At 40.9% G+C, this 18,820-nt stretch overlaps 1 protein-coding gene and 1 pseudogene across 6 annotated transcripts in view; one reads left to right on the plus strand and one right to left on the minus strand.

Moving 5' to 3' along the window:
- Positions 1–2,788: 2,788 nt before the first annotated feature.
- The window catches only part of UBXN7 (UBX domain protein 7), a 67,508-nt gene continuing 51,476 nt past the window's right edge, over positions 2,789–18,820 (plus strand). Inside the window, exons 1-3 of one of the 6 annotated variants that reach the window (XM_033403794.2) lie at positions 2,864–2,919; positions 7,008–7,128; positions 7,400–7,479. Coding sequence is in view for 1 of the 6 variants with exons in the window: in XM_004278790.3 (XP_004278838.1) it covers positions 2,847–2,919 (73 nt within the window). In the remaining 5 variants the exon portion in view is untranslated. Of the gene's footprint in view, positions 2,920–7,007; positions 7,129–7,399; positions 7,531–18,820 lie in introns of all 6 variants that reach the window. The other 5 variants (XM_033403791.2, XM_049710350.1, XM_033403792.2 and 2 more) reach the window with 5 other exon arrangements.
- On the minus strand, positions 2,892–3,771 carry LOC105748462 (translation initiation factor IF-2-like; annotated as a pseudogene).

Consider the following 18,820-nt stretch of genomic DNA (forward strand, 5'->3'; position numbering starts at 1 on the left):
TGTCTGAAATGAATATAGTTACTCCACCTTTCATTTCCTTAATAGTACTTCTGCATGTCTTTTTTACTTTTCCCTTAATTTTTCTTTATCCTTATGTTTTAGGTATATCTTGTATCAACAGCATATAGTTGGATTTTTTTAAGCTACATAATCTAATTATCTGGTTTTTAAATAAAAGAAATATTGTCATTTTAGCTTACAATCAAAGTATAATACATTTTGGATTCAAGGGATTTGGATTCCAGTCTCTACCCCACCGTTGTGTGACCTTGAGCAACTCTTTCAAACTCTCTCTCAGGAGAGTAGTGATAAAATAGAAGTGTTGAATCAGATTATCTTTAATATCCTCTCTAGCTCATTTACTGTCATTCCCTTCAATTACAGTAACATGTTACAAATTGATTTGCAACAGGGACTCTTAAAACCAGACCTAAAAATAAAAACAAAATCCTAGTGTAATTTGGTGAAAGAATTCAAATAGTAACTGATGTTTAGCTTTGGGTATTTGCTCTTTGTCATCTAAAACTTTAATTTTCCGTCATTCAATGTATAATACTTTTGCAGTTCAATTTTCTGAGGATAATCCATGTTTTTTTTGTTTTTTTTTGTTTTTTTTTTTGCGGTACGCGGGCTTCTCACTGCTGTGGCCTCTCCCATTGTGGAGCACAGGCTCCGGACGCGCAGGCTCAGCGGCCATGGCTCACGGGCCCAGCCGCTCCGCGGCATGCGGGATCTTCGCGGATCGGGGCACGAACCCGCGTCCCCTGCATCGGCAGGCAGACTCTCAACCACTGCGCCACCAGGGAAGCCCAATCCATGTTTTTTAAAGAACATATTTTCCATGATTTGGGGGATATATATAAATATATTTTCTTGTGATTCTAAAGGTCTTTCATATTCTTTTCTTTTTTTATAAATTTATTTATTTATTTTTGGCTGTGTTGGGTCTTCGTTGCTGCCCACGGGCTTTCTCTAGTTGTGGAGAGCAGGGGCTACTCTTCGTTGCGGTGCACGGGCTTCTCATTGCGGTGGCTTCTTTTGTTGCGGATCACAGGCTCTAGGTGCGCAGGCTTCAGTAGCTGTGGCATGCAGGCTCAGTAGTTGTGGCTCACGGACCCAGTTGCTCTGCAGCACGTGGGATCCTCCTGGACCAGGGCTGGAACCCATGTTCCCTGCACCGGCAGGTGTATTCTTAACCACTGTACCACCAGGGAAGTCCCTCTTTCATATTCTTTAACAATCCAAAACTGATTTTCAAGGTTTTGTTATTAGTTTCCTGCCTCCTTTTCTTTTAGCCTACATTTTAATTTCTACAAAATCTTTTCTAGAGTTGTGGATACCACGATCTTTACCAGTTTTTCAAAAGATTAATCTAAAAATGACATCACTATATCTGAACCCTAAGACCTTGGAAATAAACCTACAGATCTCATTGTTAGTCTCTCCATTTAATGGAGGTACAGAAATAACTGCATCTAGTTTTTGTAGAGAGACTATTTTATTTGGAACCCCATTTTGCATGGTTGGCTATAGTGACACAGACTTTAGGATTAAGGCCTTTAGAAAGGAAAAGGTCACACTGTTTCTTGCTTTGGTTTTCACCTCCATTTTTGCACCTTTGTGTTAATGTGAACCAAACAGCTTCCCAAATCTACAACTGGTTCCTGGGCTTCCTCAACCCACCTAGAAAACTGCAGCAACCTAGGAGGTTGTCATTTAACTGACAATACTCTTGGTTAGGAGTCTGCTTTCTTATACACCAATCATATAACCCTATGGTTACTTTGATTTAACTTGGTTATTTTTTAATTTATCCCAATAGCGCATTTACAGACTCTTAGGATGGGTCAATTCTCCAGATGACTCATCTCATCTTTTATTGGGCCATTTTTCTGTGTAGATGCAAAATATGTGGGTGGGAGGTGGGAGGCTAGAACCTAAACTGAGTCTCTTTATGTTCAAGGTGGGTGGATCACCAGATTTGAATGTACTCCTGTAATTGTTTTTTAAAGTACTTTAAATCATATAGTTAACATACTAATATCACCTCTGTTTAAAAATAAAGGATAAAAACCCCCTCAAGGTCCGCTTTCACCATGCCCTCCATTGCTTCCCTCTCTTAGAGGTAACCATTATTGTTTTGAGGACACCTTTCCAGTGACCTTTCTATACATTTCTTTCCTATACTGTATATACATATACACATTTTTTTCCTTACGTAAATGACACCTTCTCATTTTATAGGTGAGGAAACTGAGACCTTGAGGGAGGCTGTGTTGCAAATTTATTGAAGGAAAGTGGACTGGACCACGGGTTCTGGTATTTTACTTCTGATGCATGGGCTGCCGCACTAATCAATTAGTTTAGAGGCTGGGGAGCAGGTGCGAAAGTCGCTTTAGTGCAACGATGTAGGATTTGTATTTTGATAGGAGTTGCAGGAAACCTAGCAGAGGGCTCTGGAGTTGCAAAAACAAAAAATATACTGTCATCGGCAGTTGGGTCTGTTAATAAAGCTTGTGAAGCTGAAACGCAAATAGCCTACTACCTACCAAGCCCTTCGGAAACTTAGGAAGCAATTTCGCGTCTCTGAGACTAGCCTTAGAGCTTGGAGAGGAAGGCACCAGAGGTTGCAATGAAGGATGCGGTGGCGGACAGCACCCAGAGAGCAGAAAGCTCTCCCTGACCGATCTGGAAGTGCGCCTGCGCAGGCCGCCACGGGGGGCCGGGGTGGGCGGGGCGGAGCTTGGGGGCGGTCAATGAGCCTGCGCAAACCGTGCGGCGAGGTGGGGGAGGGCGTTCCGTGTGTGTCTGTGTTGTTGTTCGGCGGCAGCGGCGGCGGCGGTAAGATGGCTGCCCACGGGGGCTCCGCGGCGTCCTCGGCGCTGAAGGGGTTAATTCAGCAGTTCACCGCCATCACCGGTAAGAGACGCGGTTACCGGAAGGTGGAGAGTGGGGTCTGGAGCGGGCGGCCGGTCTGCCCTGGGCTTCCCTTTACCTTCATGCATTCCTCCCTCGGGCTTTACCCACAGCTCTCGTCCTCCCTCCTGAGGAAGAGGCGACGACGGCGTCGGGTCTCCGGGTTCAGGCGGGAGACACCCCCTTACCCCCGCGCACCCCATACCCTCGTTCTTGGTCTTCTCGCAGTGTGGAGGGAAATCTCCCCACCCCCTTTCAGCCCAGACCCGGGGAATGGGCCGAGCTCATCCTCCCCCGCCGGCCCGGGGACCTGGGGGCGGGAGAGGTGGGGGGCCGCACCCGGGCCACCGCCCTCCTCCTTCATCATCATCGCCTCTTCTCTGTGCAGCCTTGGGGTGCAGCGCATCCCCTCACCTCCTTATTCCGTTTTTCCTTGGCCAGGTCATTCTCCCCCCCGTCCCTGGCCTGCCCTTCCCCTTTCTGGGCCCCTCGGAGCCATCGCTGTGGCCCTGGCGTGTTCGGGCCCTCCCGCCTTAACGGCGAGGCTGGTGGGTTCGGCAGCGCCTTTACCGATCTCGGGGGATAGGCCGCCAGAAAGGGGGGGGGTGCTGAGGAGTACCCTCCAGACTGAGATTTTAAGAGAAGAATGAGGGGGAACCCCCCCAGACCTTAATAGGAAAGGCCTGGAGGAATCCTCGGTGGCGTTTCCCACCTCCCCATTAAAAAATAATAAAGACTGAGACGATGGCGCCAGGGCCTCCTGCTGATAAAATAGGAATGACGGCAGAAACTTCTTTGAGACAAAATCAGTTTCTGGATGTCAGTATACCCCAAACCCACGGTTTTTCTTTTCCTTTGGACCCCTGCGAAGGGCACACGCAGATCCTCTTACTGCCTGGAGGAAAGGCCCTAAGCCGTTCTATGAATTCTCTCTGTCTTGTTCTCTGTGATGGTGCTGAACTTTTTTTGCATGAGTTATTAGAGGGCGGAGCAAATGATGAAGTTCTCTGTGGAGTGATTTGAGAGAAGAGTACTACATGTGCCTGAGTGTAATTTTGCCGTTCTAGTTTGTCATTTTGTAAGGAGGTCAGAATGTTAGCAGATCTATACATTATTTGGTAGTTTGTTAGATGCAGAGAACATTTCCATTTTCAATGTATCCAGAGTTTGACGTGCAAGATCTGGTTAAGTGAAATTTTATATTTTAACCACTGCCGGTTGTTTGCGAGTTGTCGTTTTATAGTTAAAGGTATTTTTAGTTTTTACTTTGCAGCGATAACTATATGTTTGATGCATTGTCTAGCTTGTGGGCATGAAACATCGAGTCAAAGTTGATAAAGTAAAATTTGTAACAAAATTGGGATGAGAATTGGAATAACTTTTCTTAATATTTAAAAATTGTGATTGGACTATTGTATTAGAGATGTAATGCATTTCCCAGTGTCTAAGCAGATCATTATTGGGAAAATCAGAAAATTATTGTGTATATAAGTTAATACTGCTGTATTATGTTTATATAGAAAAATCTTTGTAGTGAATTACATATAGAAGTGATTATCATTATCTTTTCTTTAGATTTTCTAGAGGTGGTTTAAGATACCACCTATTTCATTCCAGTTTTTTATGCTAACTACCACTTTAGGAACTCGGATTGTTTTAGTCTCACATTGTTCCTTCTAATGCAACATTTTTGGTAGGTGTAGACAAAACCCAAAATGTGGTGAGATGAAGTGACTCACTTAATTGCTTTAATTCTGTTTCTGTGTGCCAGTCTTCATGGCTTGTTTCCTGGTCACAGGCCCTTCTATTCCTGAATCAAGTTGGAGACCCTCAGTAGACAGTGGTATCTGGAGGTCTGTAAAAGCGAAAATACCTTAGATTCTTCTTAATGTATTATGGATTTATAATAATGATTTTTTTACAAGATAGTAATTAAATATTAGAAACACATGATTGACCTCTTTATTCCCTTTCATATATCCTAAAAAAATTTGTGTGTGTGTGTGTATATATATATATGTATATATATATATGTATACGTATATATATATATATATATTTTTGGCCGTGTGGCATATGGTATCTTAATTCCCCGAACAGGGATGGAACCCGTGCCCCCTGCAATGGAAGCGCAGAGTCTTAACCACTGGACCACCAGGGAAGTCCCCACTAATATTTTAAATGGTAGTATTTATGACAAAAAGGTATTTGAAATTTATTTATTGCTAGATGAATGAAACTGACCTTAAGAGTTTATGCTCTCATTTCAAAAAGATTTTACTTACTTGGAAGCCCAACATTGTGGTAAAAGCAATGCATTTTCAAAAATGTGAGTCTTACCTTTTCTGTGGCATTTAGAAGTAGAAGAGAAAATTGAAAGAATTTTAACTTTTATTTCTCACTAAATAGAACAGATCTCTCTCACACTCTCTCTCTATATGTGAGTATGAAGTGATGACTCTGACTTTTAAAAAACATTAAAAAGATATCACATGAAATAATTTTGAAAAAAGAAACACTAATTCATTCTCACAATAGCAATATTATTTATTTCACATATTATCTTCCAGTTCTTGTTTACATACTTATTTTTATTTTTTAAATTACTTTAAAATTATTTTTACATTGTGGATCATAATGTACATAATTTAGAATTCTGAAATTTTCAATTAACGTTACATCGTAAACATTTTTCCTATGATTAAACCCTTTGATAAGCAGATAGCCAAGGGAAGTGATGGTCTTTGAAGTGGTCACACTGAGAAGCTATGTACCTTTACCATTGATGCCATTAGCATTATTTCAAGCTACATAGAAATCCAGTCCTGTTATTTTATAGTCTACCACATTTTACAGTATTACTCAGTTTGATCTCCCTTGATGCTCTCATACATGGCTTAGACTACTGACTGCTTTCAGAAGTTATATCAGTTCTCAAAACCTGAGGAAACAATGTGCCACTGGATCTGAAGGTAATTCCAAAAGAGCAGTTTTTTAAAATGTTTTGAACCACGGCAGTATCCCATTAACACCAACTTGGACTGACATCCAGCCACATGTATACAAAATGCATAGATGTAATCAGAATAATTCATGAGATGAGGGATATATAGATGCTATAGAATAGGTAGAAGTAAATACACAATCAGAAGGTAAGGCCAAGTGAGGCTGAGACGAGTACAAGTGGTTGCTAGTGTAGCATTCCATAAAGCTTTGTGTATAGTAGGCATTCACGGACTTAATGAAATTATAGAACCCCTTTAGTTTAATCTTTTTTAAAATTGTTGAATGAATGCATATTTGTTAAATTAGAAACTCTTGGTGTTTGTTGTATTTGGATTTGTAGTCAACTTCCATTTTCTTTCTACAATACATTTTTCTTGGGTTAGTATTAAAGTGTATTTAAGTTCTCTGTGTCAAGAAGGGTAGTTGCAAGTGATCTAGTTATTAAAACTCTTCTGGAATTTTAAGAACTATTTCAAAAGGTGTTAATGAAGTTTGAGCAGAAATTAGGGAGGGAATAAATTTTTTTGAGTTGCGAGTAGACTCTTACTAGTAAACTCAGTATTTATTAATAGACTACTATGTGCCAGGCATGGTTCAGATCTTGGGGATACTACCATGAGCAAGACATGGTGTCTGTCCTCAAAAAGCTTAAAGGTTAATGGGAATACAGACACATAAATGGGTATTGTAATACATTGGGATAATGGTAAGGAGCTGTTACTGTAGCATAAATGAGGGAGGTCAAGAAAAGCTTCCCAGAAGAAATAATTTCTTAGCTAAAACCTGGAGGGGAGCTGTTTCTGGCAGGAGAAACATGTTCAGAGACCTGGAGGAAAGAGGGACAGGCATACATATGGAGACAAGAAAGGAGAGACAGTAGGTTGAGGGAATTGATGATAATTCCAAATGAAGAGAGCATAGCTTGTGTGAGATGCAATAAATGGGGCTGAAGAGATAAGAGGGTACCAGATTAGGAAGGGCCTTGTAACTCATGTTAAGAAATCTTGGCTTTATTCTGAATGTAGTGGGGAGTCAGTGAAAAGTTTTAATTAGGGGAGTGACACAATCATATTTGGTTTTTTCAGAAAGAGCTACTTGGCCATAGGTGAGAAGAGGTAGGCATAGACATCAATAGAAGACTGTTGCAATAATTGAAGATGCTGGTGTCCTGAAATAAGTTAGTGGCAGAGAAGTGGACTCTGAAAGGTAAGGGAAGAATTCAGAGGAGTCAGAATGAAGCTTAGGATTCTGTTTTGGATGTCTAAGTGTATAATAATACAGTTTGTGAAGGTATGGAATAGTAGCAGAGGTTTGGGGAGATGATTAGTTCAGCTTAGGTAATTTGCTGCCTGTGGGACTTCCAAATGGAGCTGTTCAGTAGGGAAATGAATATTTGGGTCTAGAAAGAAGAGTGACATCTGATGAGTCATATTGATGGCAGTTGAAGCTATAAAAGTGGATGTGTCCTTTGTTCCAGGACACAAAGCTGAAGGAACACTAACATCTAACAGACGGTAAAGAAGAAAGTACAGAGAAGGATCGGAAGAAACCAAAGATGTAGGAGGAAAACCAGGAGAATGTGATGGTACTTCAAACATTAGGAGTAGGGTAATATGTCAGATATTATGTAGGCACTTTAGGAAACCAGAAATCATTGAATATTCACAGATTTTTCTTGGTTAGGGTTGGAAGACATCTTAGAAACCATATTGACCCATTTCTGAGTTAAAATGAGAAATTGAAGGCCCAGAGAAGTAAAGTGAGTTAGGGTTATATGTATAGGTCAGTGCTTCTCAAATTTATTTGTAGGAAAGGACCGCCCCCCCTTAAAAAAAAATCTTCATAGACCAATACTTTTAATTTTTCTTTTTTTGGGGGGGTGCTACGCCACACGTGGCTTGTGGGATCTTAGTTCCCCAACTAGGGATCGAACCTGGGTCCTCAGCAGTGAAAGGAGGGAATTCCCCAGAGACTAATGCTTTAGTAAAAATGCAATAAAAATTAATTGTTTTAAAAAATGAAATAAAAAGAACACATACAAAATGTAAACCCAAATTCTGTTAAAATAAAGGGTATAATTTGCATACAGTAAAATTTAACCTTTTTAGTGTAGAGTTAAAGTTTTCATAAGTGCATACAGTCGTAAAACCACAATAAAGATGCAGAACAGTTCTTTTTTTTTTTTTAAATAAACTTATTTATTTATTTTTGGCTGCATTGGGTCTTGCTGTGTGCAGGCTTTCTTTAGTTGCGGCAAGCAGTGGCTACTCTTCGTTGCGGTGCGTGGGCTTCTCATTGCGGTGGCTTCTCTTGTTGCGGAGCTCGGGCTCTAGGCATGCAGGCTTCAGTAGTTGCGGCACATGGGCTCAGCAGTTGTGGCTCACAGGCTCTAGAGCTCAGGCTCAGTAGTTAGGGCACATGTGCTTAGTTGCTCCGCAGCATGTGGGATCTTCCTGGACCAGGGTTGGAACACATATCCCCTGTATTGGCAGGCAGATTCTTAACCACTGCACCACCAGGGAAGTCCCCAAGATGCAGAACAGTTCTATCCTCAAAAATTTCCCCCCGCCCCTTTGTAGTCAATCCCTCCTCTCACCTGTAGCCTAATCTTTTTGTCTGTTCTTTTCCAGAATGTCATATAAATGGAATCACAGTATGTAGTTGGGCTTCTTTTGAGTCTGGCTTCTTTTACTTAGCATACTGCATTTGAGATTCATTCATGATGTTGTGGTATGAGTAGTTCCTTTTTATTGGTGAATAATATTCCATTGTGTGGATATACTACAATTTATTTATCCATTAAATGAATGGATAATTGTGTTGTTTCTTGTTTGGGAGATTATAAATAAAGCTGCCCAAAACATTAATGTACAAGTGTGTGAATATATGTTTTCATTTCCTTTGGATAAATAGTTAGGAGTGGGATCATATGATAGGTGTGTGACTTTAAGAAAGTCATACTATTTTCCTAAGTTACTATTGATACATACACCATTTTGCATTTTGTCTTTCTCTGACTGACTTACTTCACTTGGTGTGATAATCTCTGGGTTCATCCATGTTGCTGCAAATGGCATTATTTCATCCTTTTTTATGGCTGAGTAATATTCCATTGTGTGTATATACCACATCTCCTTTATCTGTTCCTCTGTCGATGGACATTGCTTCCCTGTCTTGGCTATTGTCAGTAGTGCTGCAGTGAACAGTGGGGTGCATGTATCCTTTCAAATTATGGTTTTATCCGGATATATGCCCAGGAGTGGGATTGCTGGATCATATGGTAGTTCTATTTTTAGTTTTTTAAGGAACTTCCATAGTGTTCTCCATAGTGCTTGTATATAAATTTTTAAAAAAATATTTTCTATTCCTCAATAGTTAAAAACTCCAGGTGGGAGACCAGTGAGGAGGTTGAACTTTCATCTTACTTCTTGCAACTGTCACCGACTCTCATTTCCTTGGTGGATAGTCTGGCTGGCTTTATTATCATTTCTAGGGGAAGTGTAGAACCAAAAAGTAACCACTTTGTGTCCCTGTCATTTCTGTGCTCTATCCCTGTGGGGCAAGAAAAGGTCTGTAGAGGGATTTTTTTCTTTTTAAAAAAAATCTCTGTGACTACCATACTTAGGTTCCTTGATAATAGTGAAGAGACTGTTCTTTCGGCATTGAAAATAGTGTAGAGAATAGGTATAAAGGACTACTAAAGTTTGAAATGTCTCTTGATTCTTCTTTCCAGCTGTGGTGGAAACAGGCATTACAGGTTTGGGGCTATTTTCTATATGAAGTCATTAAAGGAGAAAGAGTGTGAACTAAGAGGCAGCAGCAAGAAGATGGCCACTGATAAATTGGGTGCCACAAGCTGGCTTAATGCCTTTGGTGCCATTAGCAAGCTAAAGCAGATGGAAGAAAAGGTAGTGGATAAATAAAAAGTGCATGTGGTGAGAAACAGTAAAGTGGGACTTTGGCCATAGATATGGATTATGGGGTGTTATGGACTGAATTTTTGTGTCCTTCCCAAAATTTGATATTTTGAAATCCTGAGCCCCCAGTGTGATGTTATTAGGAGGTGGGGCCTTTGGGAGGTGGTTAGGTCATGAGGATGGAGTCCTTATGAATGGGATTAGTGTACTTAAAAAGGAGACCCCAGAGAGCTATCTGGGCCCTTCCACCATGTGAGTACACACGGAGAAGACAACTGTCTTATCAACCAGGAAGTGGGCCTGCATCACACACCAAATCTACTGGAGCCTGATCTTTGATTTCCCAACCTGCAGAACTGTGAGAGATAAATGTTCATTGTTTAAGCCACCCAGTCTATTGTATTTTTGTTACAGCAGCCTGAACAAACTAAGACCCTGGGTTAGATTAAGCTATCCTGCTGCTACCTATAATATTGAGACCTCAAAATAAGCCCATGAACAGGTTTACAGGTAGTTTAAACCTGCAAGTTTCTTTTAAAGGCCCCCCTCCCCCTTTTAAAAAAGATTTGTTCTTCATTCTGAATATAATAAGAGAGAAGTTCAAATTTTTTACGGCTGACTCATCAAAAGTTGTTATTACCTCTAAGTAAATAGGTAAAACTTGTAACTTGTTTAAATTTGTGTATCACTGTTCCTGTCCTCTATATCATTTAGCCCTCCTTACTTTTCCTTTGCCCTCTCAGTTAACCTTCTGTTCCTCTGTTTAGCTAAGTGGAAGTGTTATTGGCATTTTGGCTAGGACAGTTTCTTGTTCTGTAGGACTGTTCTGTTCATTGCAGAAGATTTCCACTTGTATGAGTTTCCTGTGGCTGCTGTAACAAATTACCACAAACTGCATTGCTTAACACAGTTATTCTCTCAGTTCTGGAGGCCAGAAGTCTGAAATGAAGGTGTGAGAAATCTTTAGGGGAGGGGAGACATTTTCCAAGCTACTAAGGCACCCCTGGCTTCTCTCCACTAAATGCCAGTAGTGCTCCTATCCCCTAATCATGAAACACCAAAAATGGTGTCTCACATTTCTAGATGCCTCTACTACTTCCTGACATTAAGAACCACTGGAACCTTTAATTATCCTTCAGTTATCTTCTGTTTCTAAAACGATACACTTGGGACCTCCCTGGTGGTGCAGTGGTTAAGACTCTGTGCTCCCAATGCAAGGGGTCCGGGTTCGATCCCTGGTCAGGGAACTAGATCCCACATGCATGCTGCAACTGAGAGTTCGCATGCCACAACTAAGGAGCCCATGTGCCGCAACTAAGGAGCTGGTGAGCCATAACAAAGGAGCCCGCGAACCACAACTAAGGAGCGCTCCTGCTGCAACTAAGACCCAGCACATCCAAATAAATAAATAAATGTTTTAAAAAATGGCATATTCCTGGGCCCTACCCAGACCCTTCCAATTGGAGTGGGGGCAGGATCTACGTTTTAAAAGAGAAAAAAGATACACTAAGTGATAAAACAAGTGATAAACTAAGAATGCCTGATTATACAAGCACAGATAGCTCAGATAATTTGGCTTTATTTAAGAAAGTGAATGGTGTATTTTGCTTCTTGGGCCCCTCTCTAATACTGCCTTCTTCAGTCTTGCCAGGATTTAGCATGTGCTTCTTTTTTAAAAAATCTCATAAGTAGAGACCCCTTTTATGGAAAGCTCTTAGGTCACTATACTGACAAGCTCCAATGATGGAAGTTATCCTGTCAGATTGTCAACAGATATATGATACGCTGCCTATAGTTTAGATTCTAGCACTAAATGGTTAAGTGAGGATTATAGATAAGAATGGCAGTTCTCACTTTGTTATACAGCAGAAACTAACACACCATTGTAAAGCAATTATACTCCAATAAAGATGTTAAAAAGAGCAATTCTGAGCCTTGAGTGTTGACACCTTCTGCCCCCCAAAATATCACAGTTATTATTTCCTTTATTATAGCTTTATTTTTGTCTTAAAGTCATTCTCGGTATAATCCCTTTTAATAAATTCTATTTTAATCTATAGTTCAGTAGATCTCTGGAATACTCACCTATACTTTTTTTACATTTTCCTGTGTTTCTACATCAGCTCTTTTTTGGGGGGGCCACTTGCAGGACCTTAGTTCCCCCACCAGGGATTGAACCTGGGACTTGCAGTGCAAGGGCCAAGTCCTAACCACTGGACTGTCAGGGAATTCCCAGCAGTGGTCATTTTTAAGTTGAATTTCCTTATGAACAAATTTCAAAAGGAGTGAAGCAGCTGGGATTGGTTGCTATTATAGCAGAAGGGAGTTTCGATCCTGCATCAGCATGTTCTTTTTTTTTTTTTAATATTTATTTATTTATTTGGTTGTACTAAGTCTTAGTTGCAGCAGTCGAACTCCTTAGTTGCAGCACGTGGGCTCCTTAGTTGCAGCTTGCTGGCTCCTTTGTTGCAGCACACGGGCTCCTTAGTTGTGGCTTGTGAATTCTTAGTTGTGGCATGCATATGGGATCTAGTTCCCCGACCAGGGATCGAACGTGGGCCCCCTGCATTGGGAGCGTGCGGAGTCTTAACCACTACGCCACCAGGGAAGTCCCAGCATGTTGTTTGTCCCTTTTGTGGTGCTTTAGTGCAGTGTGGTGAGCACCTAGAGAGACAAGAGCCCAAATGGTATAAACTCAGCCATTTAATTCTCTGAAAAGAAAAAGATCAGTAGGTGTCATTCAGAAGCTAGTTTTAGGGTTTATTATGGGGCAAAGATAATAGTTCATGTATCTCTTGCTGGAATAAGTAGCCAGAGTAGTTTACATACAGGAACCTTTTAATTTTCAGAAGCTGCTGTGTAGATAAATTAAAATGGTGGAGTACAATAGACACTGAACTTTTAGACTAGCATTTAAGAAATATAGTAATGTAACCAGTATAACTGGACACAATGTAAAAATATTAGAAAAGCACTGAAAACTTCAGGTTTTATGAGTAATGATATGGAAAATTTTCATCAAATTTGTGCTGGTTTTGCCCCAAGAGTCTGTATTTAATTACCTAACATACAGTTGGCTACTGGGATGTTTGAACAACTCCTTTCCCTCAAAAAGTTGAATTTGTTTTTATTTTTGTGTGTTGGGTCTTTGTTGCTGCGTGAGGGCCTCCTCTAGTTGCGGCAAGCAGGGGCTACTCTTCGTTGTTGTGCACAGGCTTCTCATTGTGGTGGCTTCTCTTGTTGCAGAGCACAGGCTCTAGGTGCATGGGCTTCAGTAGTTGTGGCACACGGGCTCAGTAGTTGTGGCTCACGGGCTCTAGAGTGCAGGCTCAGTGATTGTGGCGCCTGGGCTTAGTTGCTCCGCGGCATGTGGGATCTTCCCAGACCAGGGCTCGGACCCATGTTCTCTGCATTGGCAGGCGGATCCTTAACCACTGCACCACAAGGAAGTCTGAGATTTCACTTTTTTAAAGTGTTTCCTAATGGTGAGAATGTAAGTCTGTATATACTAGAACTTGAGAACTTTTTATTTTTTTAGTTATTTTATTTTTATTGAAGTATAGTTTTTACAATGTTGTGTTAGTTTCTGGTGTACAGCAAAGTGATTCAGTTATACATACGTATATATATATATTTTCTTATTCTTTTCCATGATAGTTTATTATAAGATATTGAATATAGTTCCTTATGCTATATAGTAGGACCTTATTGCTTATTTTATATATAGTATAGAATTTGAGAACTTTTGGTTCAGCTTGACTGAGGACTTATGGAGAGAGAACTGGTTTGAGAAAAGTGAGAACTGGCCAGTTCAGTGAGTTTTTAAAGTCTGTAAGATAGAAGAGCTAGCAGAGACAAGGATAGAGATAAGGCCCTGTGGAAAAGTAGTATCTGTTCCTGTATATACTTTAGGGTGAGGAGGGAGGGGGAAGGTCCACAACTTAACAGGTGGGTATTTGGTGTGTTGTCAAGAAAAATGAGGGGACTGGGACTTCCCTGGTGGTGCAGTGGTTAAGAATCCGCCTGCCAGTGCAGGGGACACGGGTTCAAGCCCTGGTCCGGGAAGATTCCACATACCGCGGAGCAGCTGAGCCCGTGCACCACAACTGCTGAAGCCCACACCCCCCGGAGCCCGTGCTCTGGAAAGAGAAGCCACCGCAGTGAGAAGCCCACGCACCGCAACTAGAGAAAGCCTGCATGCAGCAACGAGGACCCAACCCCAACGCAGCCAAAAATAAATAAATAAATAAAATTAAAAAAAAAAAAAACGAGAAGAAGAATGATGGGACTGATTTTACTGCTGTCACTCTCCATATCGTACAGAGGCATGGCATTGTAAAGTACCACCAAGTGATCTGCCTAGGTTACAAAAACATCTGCACCTGGAGGGAGTGGTACAGAGGTGAGATGAAAGCAGAAGGGTATAAAATAGGAGCAGTTTATAAGGGCCAAATCTTGTGTGCAGCTCAAGAGAGATGAAAAGTTTTCCAGTCAGCAGTGCAGAACTGTTGAAACAGGGAGATAATCAAATTTACATTCTTTTGCAATATAGAAGGTATATCAAAAGGAGCATGACCAAGAGCAAAGAAATGTGATAGTTCATGTAAGAGATGTTGAAGGCATGAACAAAGAGTATAGCAGTGGACATAGAATAGTATGGATAGGGGTGTTGTTAATTAGATGGAAGCTGTAGGATTTGTTGGTTGACTGATGGGCTGTTTGCAGTTGAAGAGAGAATAGTGGAGGAAAGTTTCTCAATTTTGAGTAATATATGAAGCCCTTTTTTTTTTTGCGGTACGCGGGCCTCTCACTGTTGTGGCCTCTCCCGCTGCGGAGCACAGGCTCTGGACGCGCAGGCTCAGCGGCCATGGCTCACGGGCCCAGCTGCTCCGCGGCATGTGGGATCTTCCCGGACCGGGGCACGAACCCGTGTCCCCTGCATCGGTAGGCGGACTCTCAACCACTGCGCCACCAGGGAAGCCCATATGAAGCCCTTTTAAAGAAAAAACATCCCTGGCCCTATGTAACTTAAATTACCATATATACCCAGATATAAGGCACACTCCAAATAAAAGGCAATTCTGTATTTGTCCAGTTCCCAAAAAAGATTTTTGAGTAACATAAATATGTAAATTTCTGGAGATTTAAGTGAAATGATTGATGCTTTTTCATAATGTTACTTATTGAGTTAACATTAAATCACAACATTATATATTAATGCTTTTTTCCTGTCATGTTCCATGAAATAATTTTGTTCTGTTTTTGTTTTTTACTAGCATTTAGATATGTCTTTGTCAGCTTTCTGACAAAGCTGTAGCTGCTCAATATCATCAGAGTTTTTTGGAGCGTGTGATTTTCACTTTATGTTGTTTGAGATATAGCACATTTAAAATTTGTATATGATGCTTTCACTGGACATTTTATCTTAAGTTCATTTATCCTAAATACCCATTTGCTATTTGTGATTTCCACAGTGTAACCATATTGCTTTGTAAATGAAATTTAAAACATAAATATATGCGGTTTAAAATTCAAAGGATAGGGGAATTCCCTGGTGGTCCAGTGGTTAGGACTCGGCGCTTTCACTGCCAGGGCCCGGATTCAATCCCTGGTCAGAGAACTAAGATCCCACAAACGTGTGGCGCAGCCAAGAGGAAAAAAATTCAAAGGATATAGAAGGGTTGTTTTGGCTGAAGTCTGGCCTTTCTTTCCCCAGTGTACTAACTGGTTAGCTGAAGTACTATGAGATAGTTTTAGATCAGTTTATTAGATATTGATCACATGCAAGCGAACATGACGTTAGATGCTGGGGTACCAAGACAAAAATCAACCCCAGTGTTCAAGAAGCTCCTGCTCTTTTGGAGGAGCTAGAAAGTAAACAAGTATTTACTGCTTAGTAGTATGTCCATGTATGTAATAGAAGAGTATCACAGTGGAGTGAGTGGGGAGGAGGTAGTGTAGAGAATGCTTAGCACAGGAATTGAAAAAAGTAACACTTATGGTGATTCTTGAGCATGCATGAACTAGACGAAGGGAGAGATAAGGGGAATAAGGACTTTCCAAGCGTGTAATTTGGTGTGACTGTACTGAATTGCATAGGATGGAGAAGAGGAGAGGAAAAGCCAGAGAGATAAGCTGACGTCTGAGCACAGAGGACTCGCCAGATCATAAGAACTTTGGAATTTATACTGTGGGTGTCAGAGAGCTATTAACTTAAACTGTGTGTGTGTGTTTGTATTTGTGTGTTATAAGCACACTTGTATTTTGGAACATAACTTCAGCAGCAAAGTGGAAGATAGAATGATGATCAGTTAGGAGCCTATTGTAGTAATCCAGGTAAGAAGAATTAAGGACTTGATTTTAAAGTCTTAGAGATAATAATAGAGAAGAGAAAACAAATGAAAGATATTAAGAGTCGAGTCAGCAGTTCATTTCTGGCAGTAGGACTAAACTAGAGAGATACCAAGAATAACCCTCCCAAGTGAGGAAAATCCTGAATAAAATATTTTTAAAAATCTTTCAAAATGTATCATTGGGCTGGCAAGAAAGTAAAGAATATTCAGAAGCTAAAAATGAAATGAAATTGGAAATGAGATGTTAGCATGGTTTAAAGTAAGCTTTCACCCTGGTTGAATCTGCCCGAACTGGATGGCTTTGAACTTCTCTTTTGATGGCATCAGAGGGCACAGGAAACAAGCTTGCAGCCTTCCTAAGGAGAGGAATCTGAAAGGAGAACCTTCCCATACATGAAGCGGGGACCTTGGCATTTGGGGTGTGGCAGGAGAAATCTTCACTGAGAATTTATAACAAGGGTCCTTACAGGGTCACATTTCCCATGTGGTTTCATAAAACTTCAAGTAAAGAATGTATTTTATTTTATTTAAAGAAATTTTTTTTAAGAACTAACATTTATTATTTTTGGCTGCATTGGGTCTTCGTTGCTGCTCACAGGCTTTCTCTAGTTGCAGTGAGCGGGGGCTACTCTTCATTGTGGTGCACAGGCTTCTCATTGCGGTGGCTTCTCTTGTGGAGCATGGGCCCTAGGCGCGAGGGCTTCAGTAGTTGTGGCACATGGGCTCAGTAGTTGTGGCGAGCAGGTTCTAGAGTGCAGGCTCAGTAGTTGTGGTTCATGGGCTCATTAGTTGTGGCGAGCAGGTTCTAGAGTGCAGGCTCAGTAGTTGTGGTTCACGGGCTTAGTTGCTCCGTGGCATGTGGGATCTTCCCGCATCCAGGGCTCGAACCCATGTCCCCTGCATTGGTAGGCAGATTCTTAACCACTGCACCACCAGGGAAGCCCCAAGAATGTATTTTAAATAGTCTCTGTTTGGTGATGCCTTCAGGTACCTTACAAAATCTCTCAAGTTACCTTCTCTTAGGAGGGATGTACCTTCAACCCAGCCTTCAAAAATCTACAGATTAAAATTCCAAGCCACTTGAGATCATAGTCAAAAAAAAATCACAAAGTGCACAAAAAAACATTGCATAGTGAGCAAGAGCCAGCAGAAATGAGACAGTGACCTCTAGAGACTGCAGAAAGTTTATATTTTGTCTTAGTAATTCTAGTAAGTTTGATTAATATATTAGAAGAAATGAAAAGAAATGTGAGTATGAAGTAAGGGTCTCTGACCAGGCAGATTAGGAAACAAAAACCCCAGAACTTCTAGTTATAAAAAATTAACTAAAATTAAAAGCTCATGAACAGGTAAAAAACAAATTGGCACAGCATAGAATGAAGAGTTCTAACATACATCTAATTGGAGTTCCAGAAGGACATAAGTGTGAATGAAGGAGTAAGGCAATTTTTATTTATTTATTTATTTTTAACATCTTCATTGGAGTATAACTGCTTTACAGTGGTGTGTTACTTTCGCTGTATAACAAAGTGAATCAGCTATACGTATACATATATCCACATATCTCCTCCCTCTTGGGTCTCCCTCCCACCCTCCCTATCCCACCCCTCTAGGTGGTCCCAAAGCACTGAGCTGATTTCCCTGTGCTATGCGGCTGCTTCCCACCAGCTATCTGTTTTACGTTTGGTAGTGTATATATGTCCATGCCACTCTCTCACTTTGTCCCAGCTTACCCTTCCCCCTCCCGTGTTCTCAAGTCCATTCTCTATGTCTGTGTCTTTATTCCTGTCCTGCCCCTAGGTTTTTCAGAACCCCCCCCTTTTTTTTTTGGATTCTATATATATGTGTTAGCATACAGTATTTGTTTTTCTCTTTCTGACTTACTTCACTCTGTATGACAGATTCTAGGTCCATCCACCTCACTACATATAACTCAATTTCGTTTCTTTTTATGGCTGAGTAATATTCCATTGTATATATGTGCCACATCTTCTTTATCCATTCATCTGTAGATGGACACTTAGGTTGGTTCCGTGTCCTGCCTATTGTAAATAGAGCTGCAATGAACATTGTGGTACATGACTCTTTGAATTATGGTTTTCTCAGGGTATATGCCCAGTAGTGGGATTGCTGGGTCATATGTTAGTTCTATTTTTAGTTTTTTAAGGAACCTCCATACTGTTCTCCATAGTGGTTGTGTCAGTTTACATTCCCACAAGCAGTGCAAGAGGGTTCCCTTTTCTCCGCACCCTCTCCAGCATTTATTGTTTGTAGATTTTTTGATGATGGCCATTCTGACCCGTGTGAGGTGATACCTTATTGTAGTTTTGATTTGCATCTTTCTGATGATCAGTGATGTTGAGCATCCTTTCATGTGTTTGTTGGCAATCTGTATATCTTCTTTGGAGAAATGCCTCTTTAGGTCTTCTGCCCATTTTTGGATTGGGTTGTTTGCGTTTTTTTGATACTGAGCTGCATGAGCTGCCTGTATATTTTGGAGATTAATCCTTTGTCAGTTGCTTCGTTTGCAAATATTTTCTCCCATTCTGAGAGTTGGCTTTTCGTCTTGTTTATGGTTTCCTTTCGTGTGGAAAAGCTTTTAAGTTTCATTAGGTTCCATTTGTTTAT

The sequence above is a fragment of the Orcinus orca genome, chromosome 5, assembly GCF_937001465.1.
Source record: "Orcinus orca chromosome 5, mOrcOrc1.1, whole genome shotgun sequence".
Lineage (NCBI taxonomy): Eukaryota > Metazoa > Chordata > Mammalia > Artiodactyla > Delphinidae > Orcinus > Orcinus orca.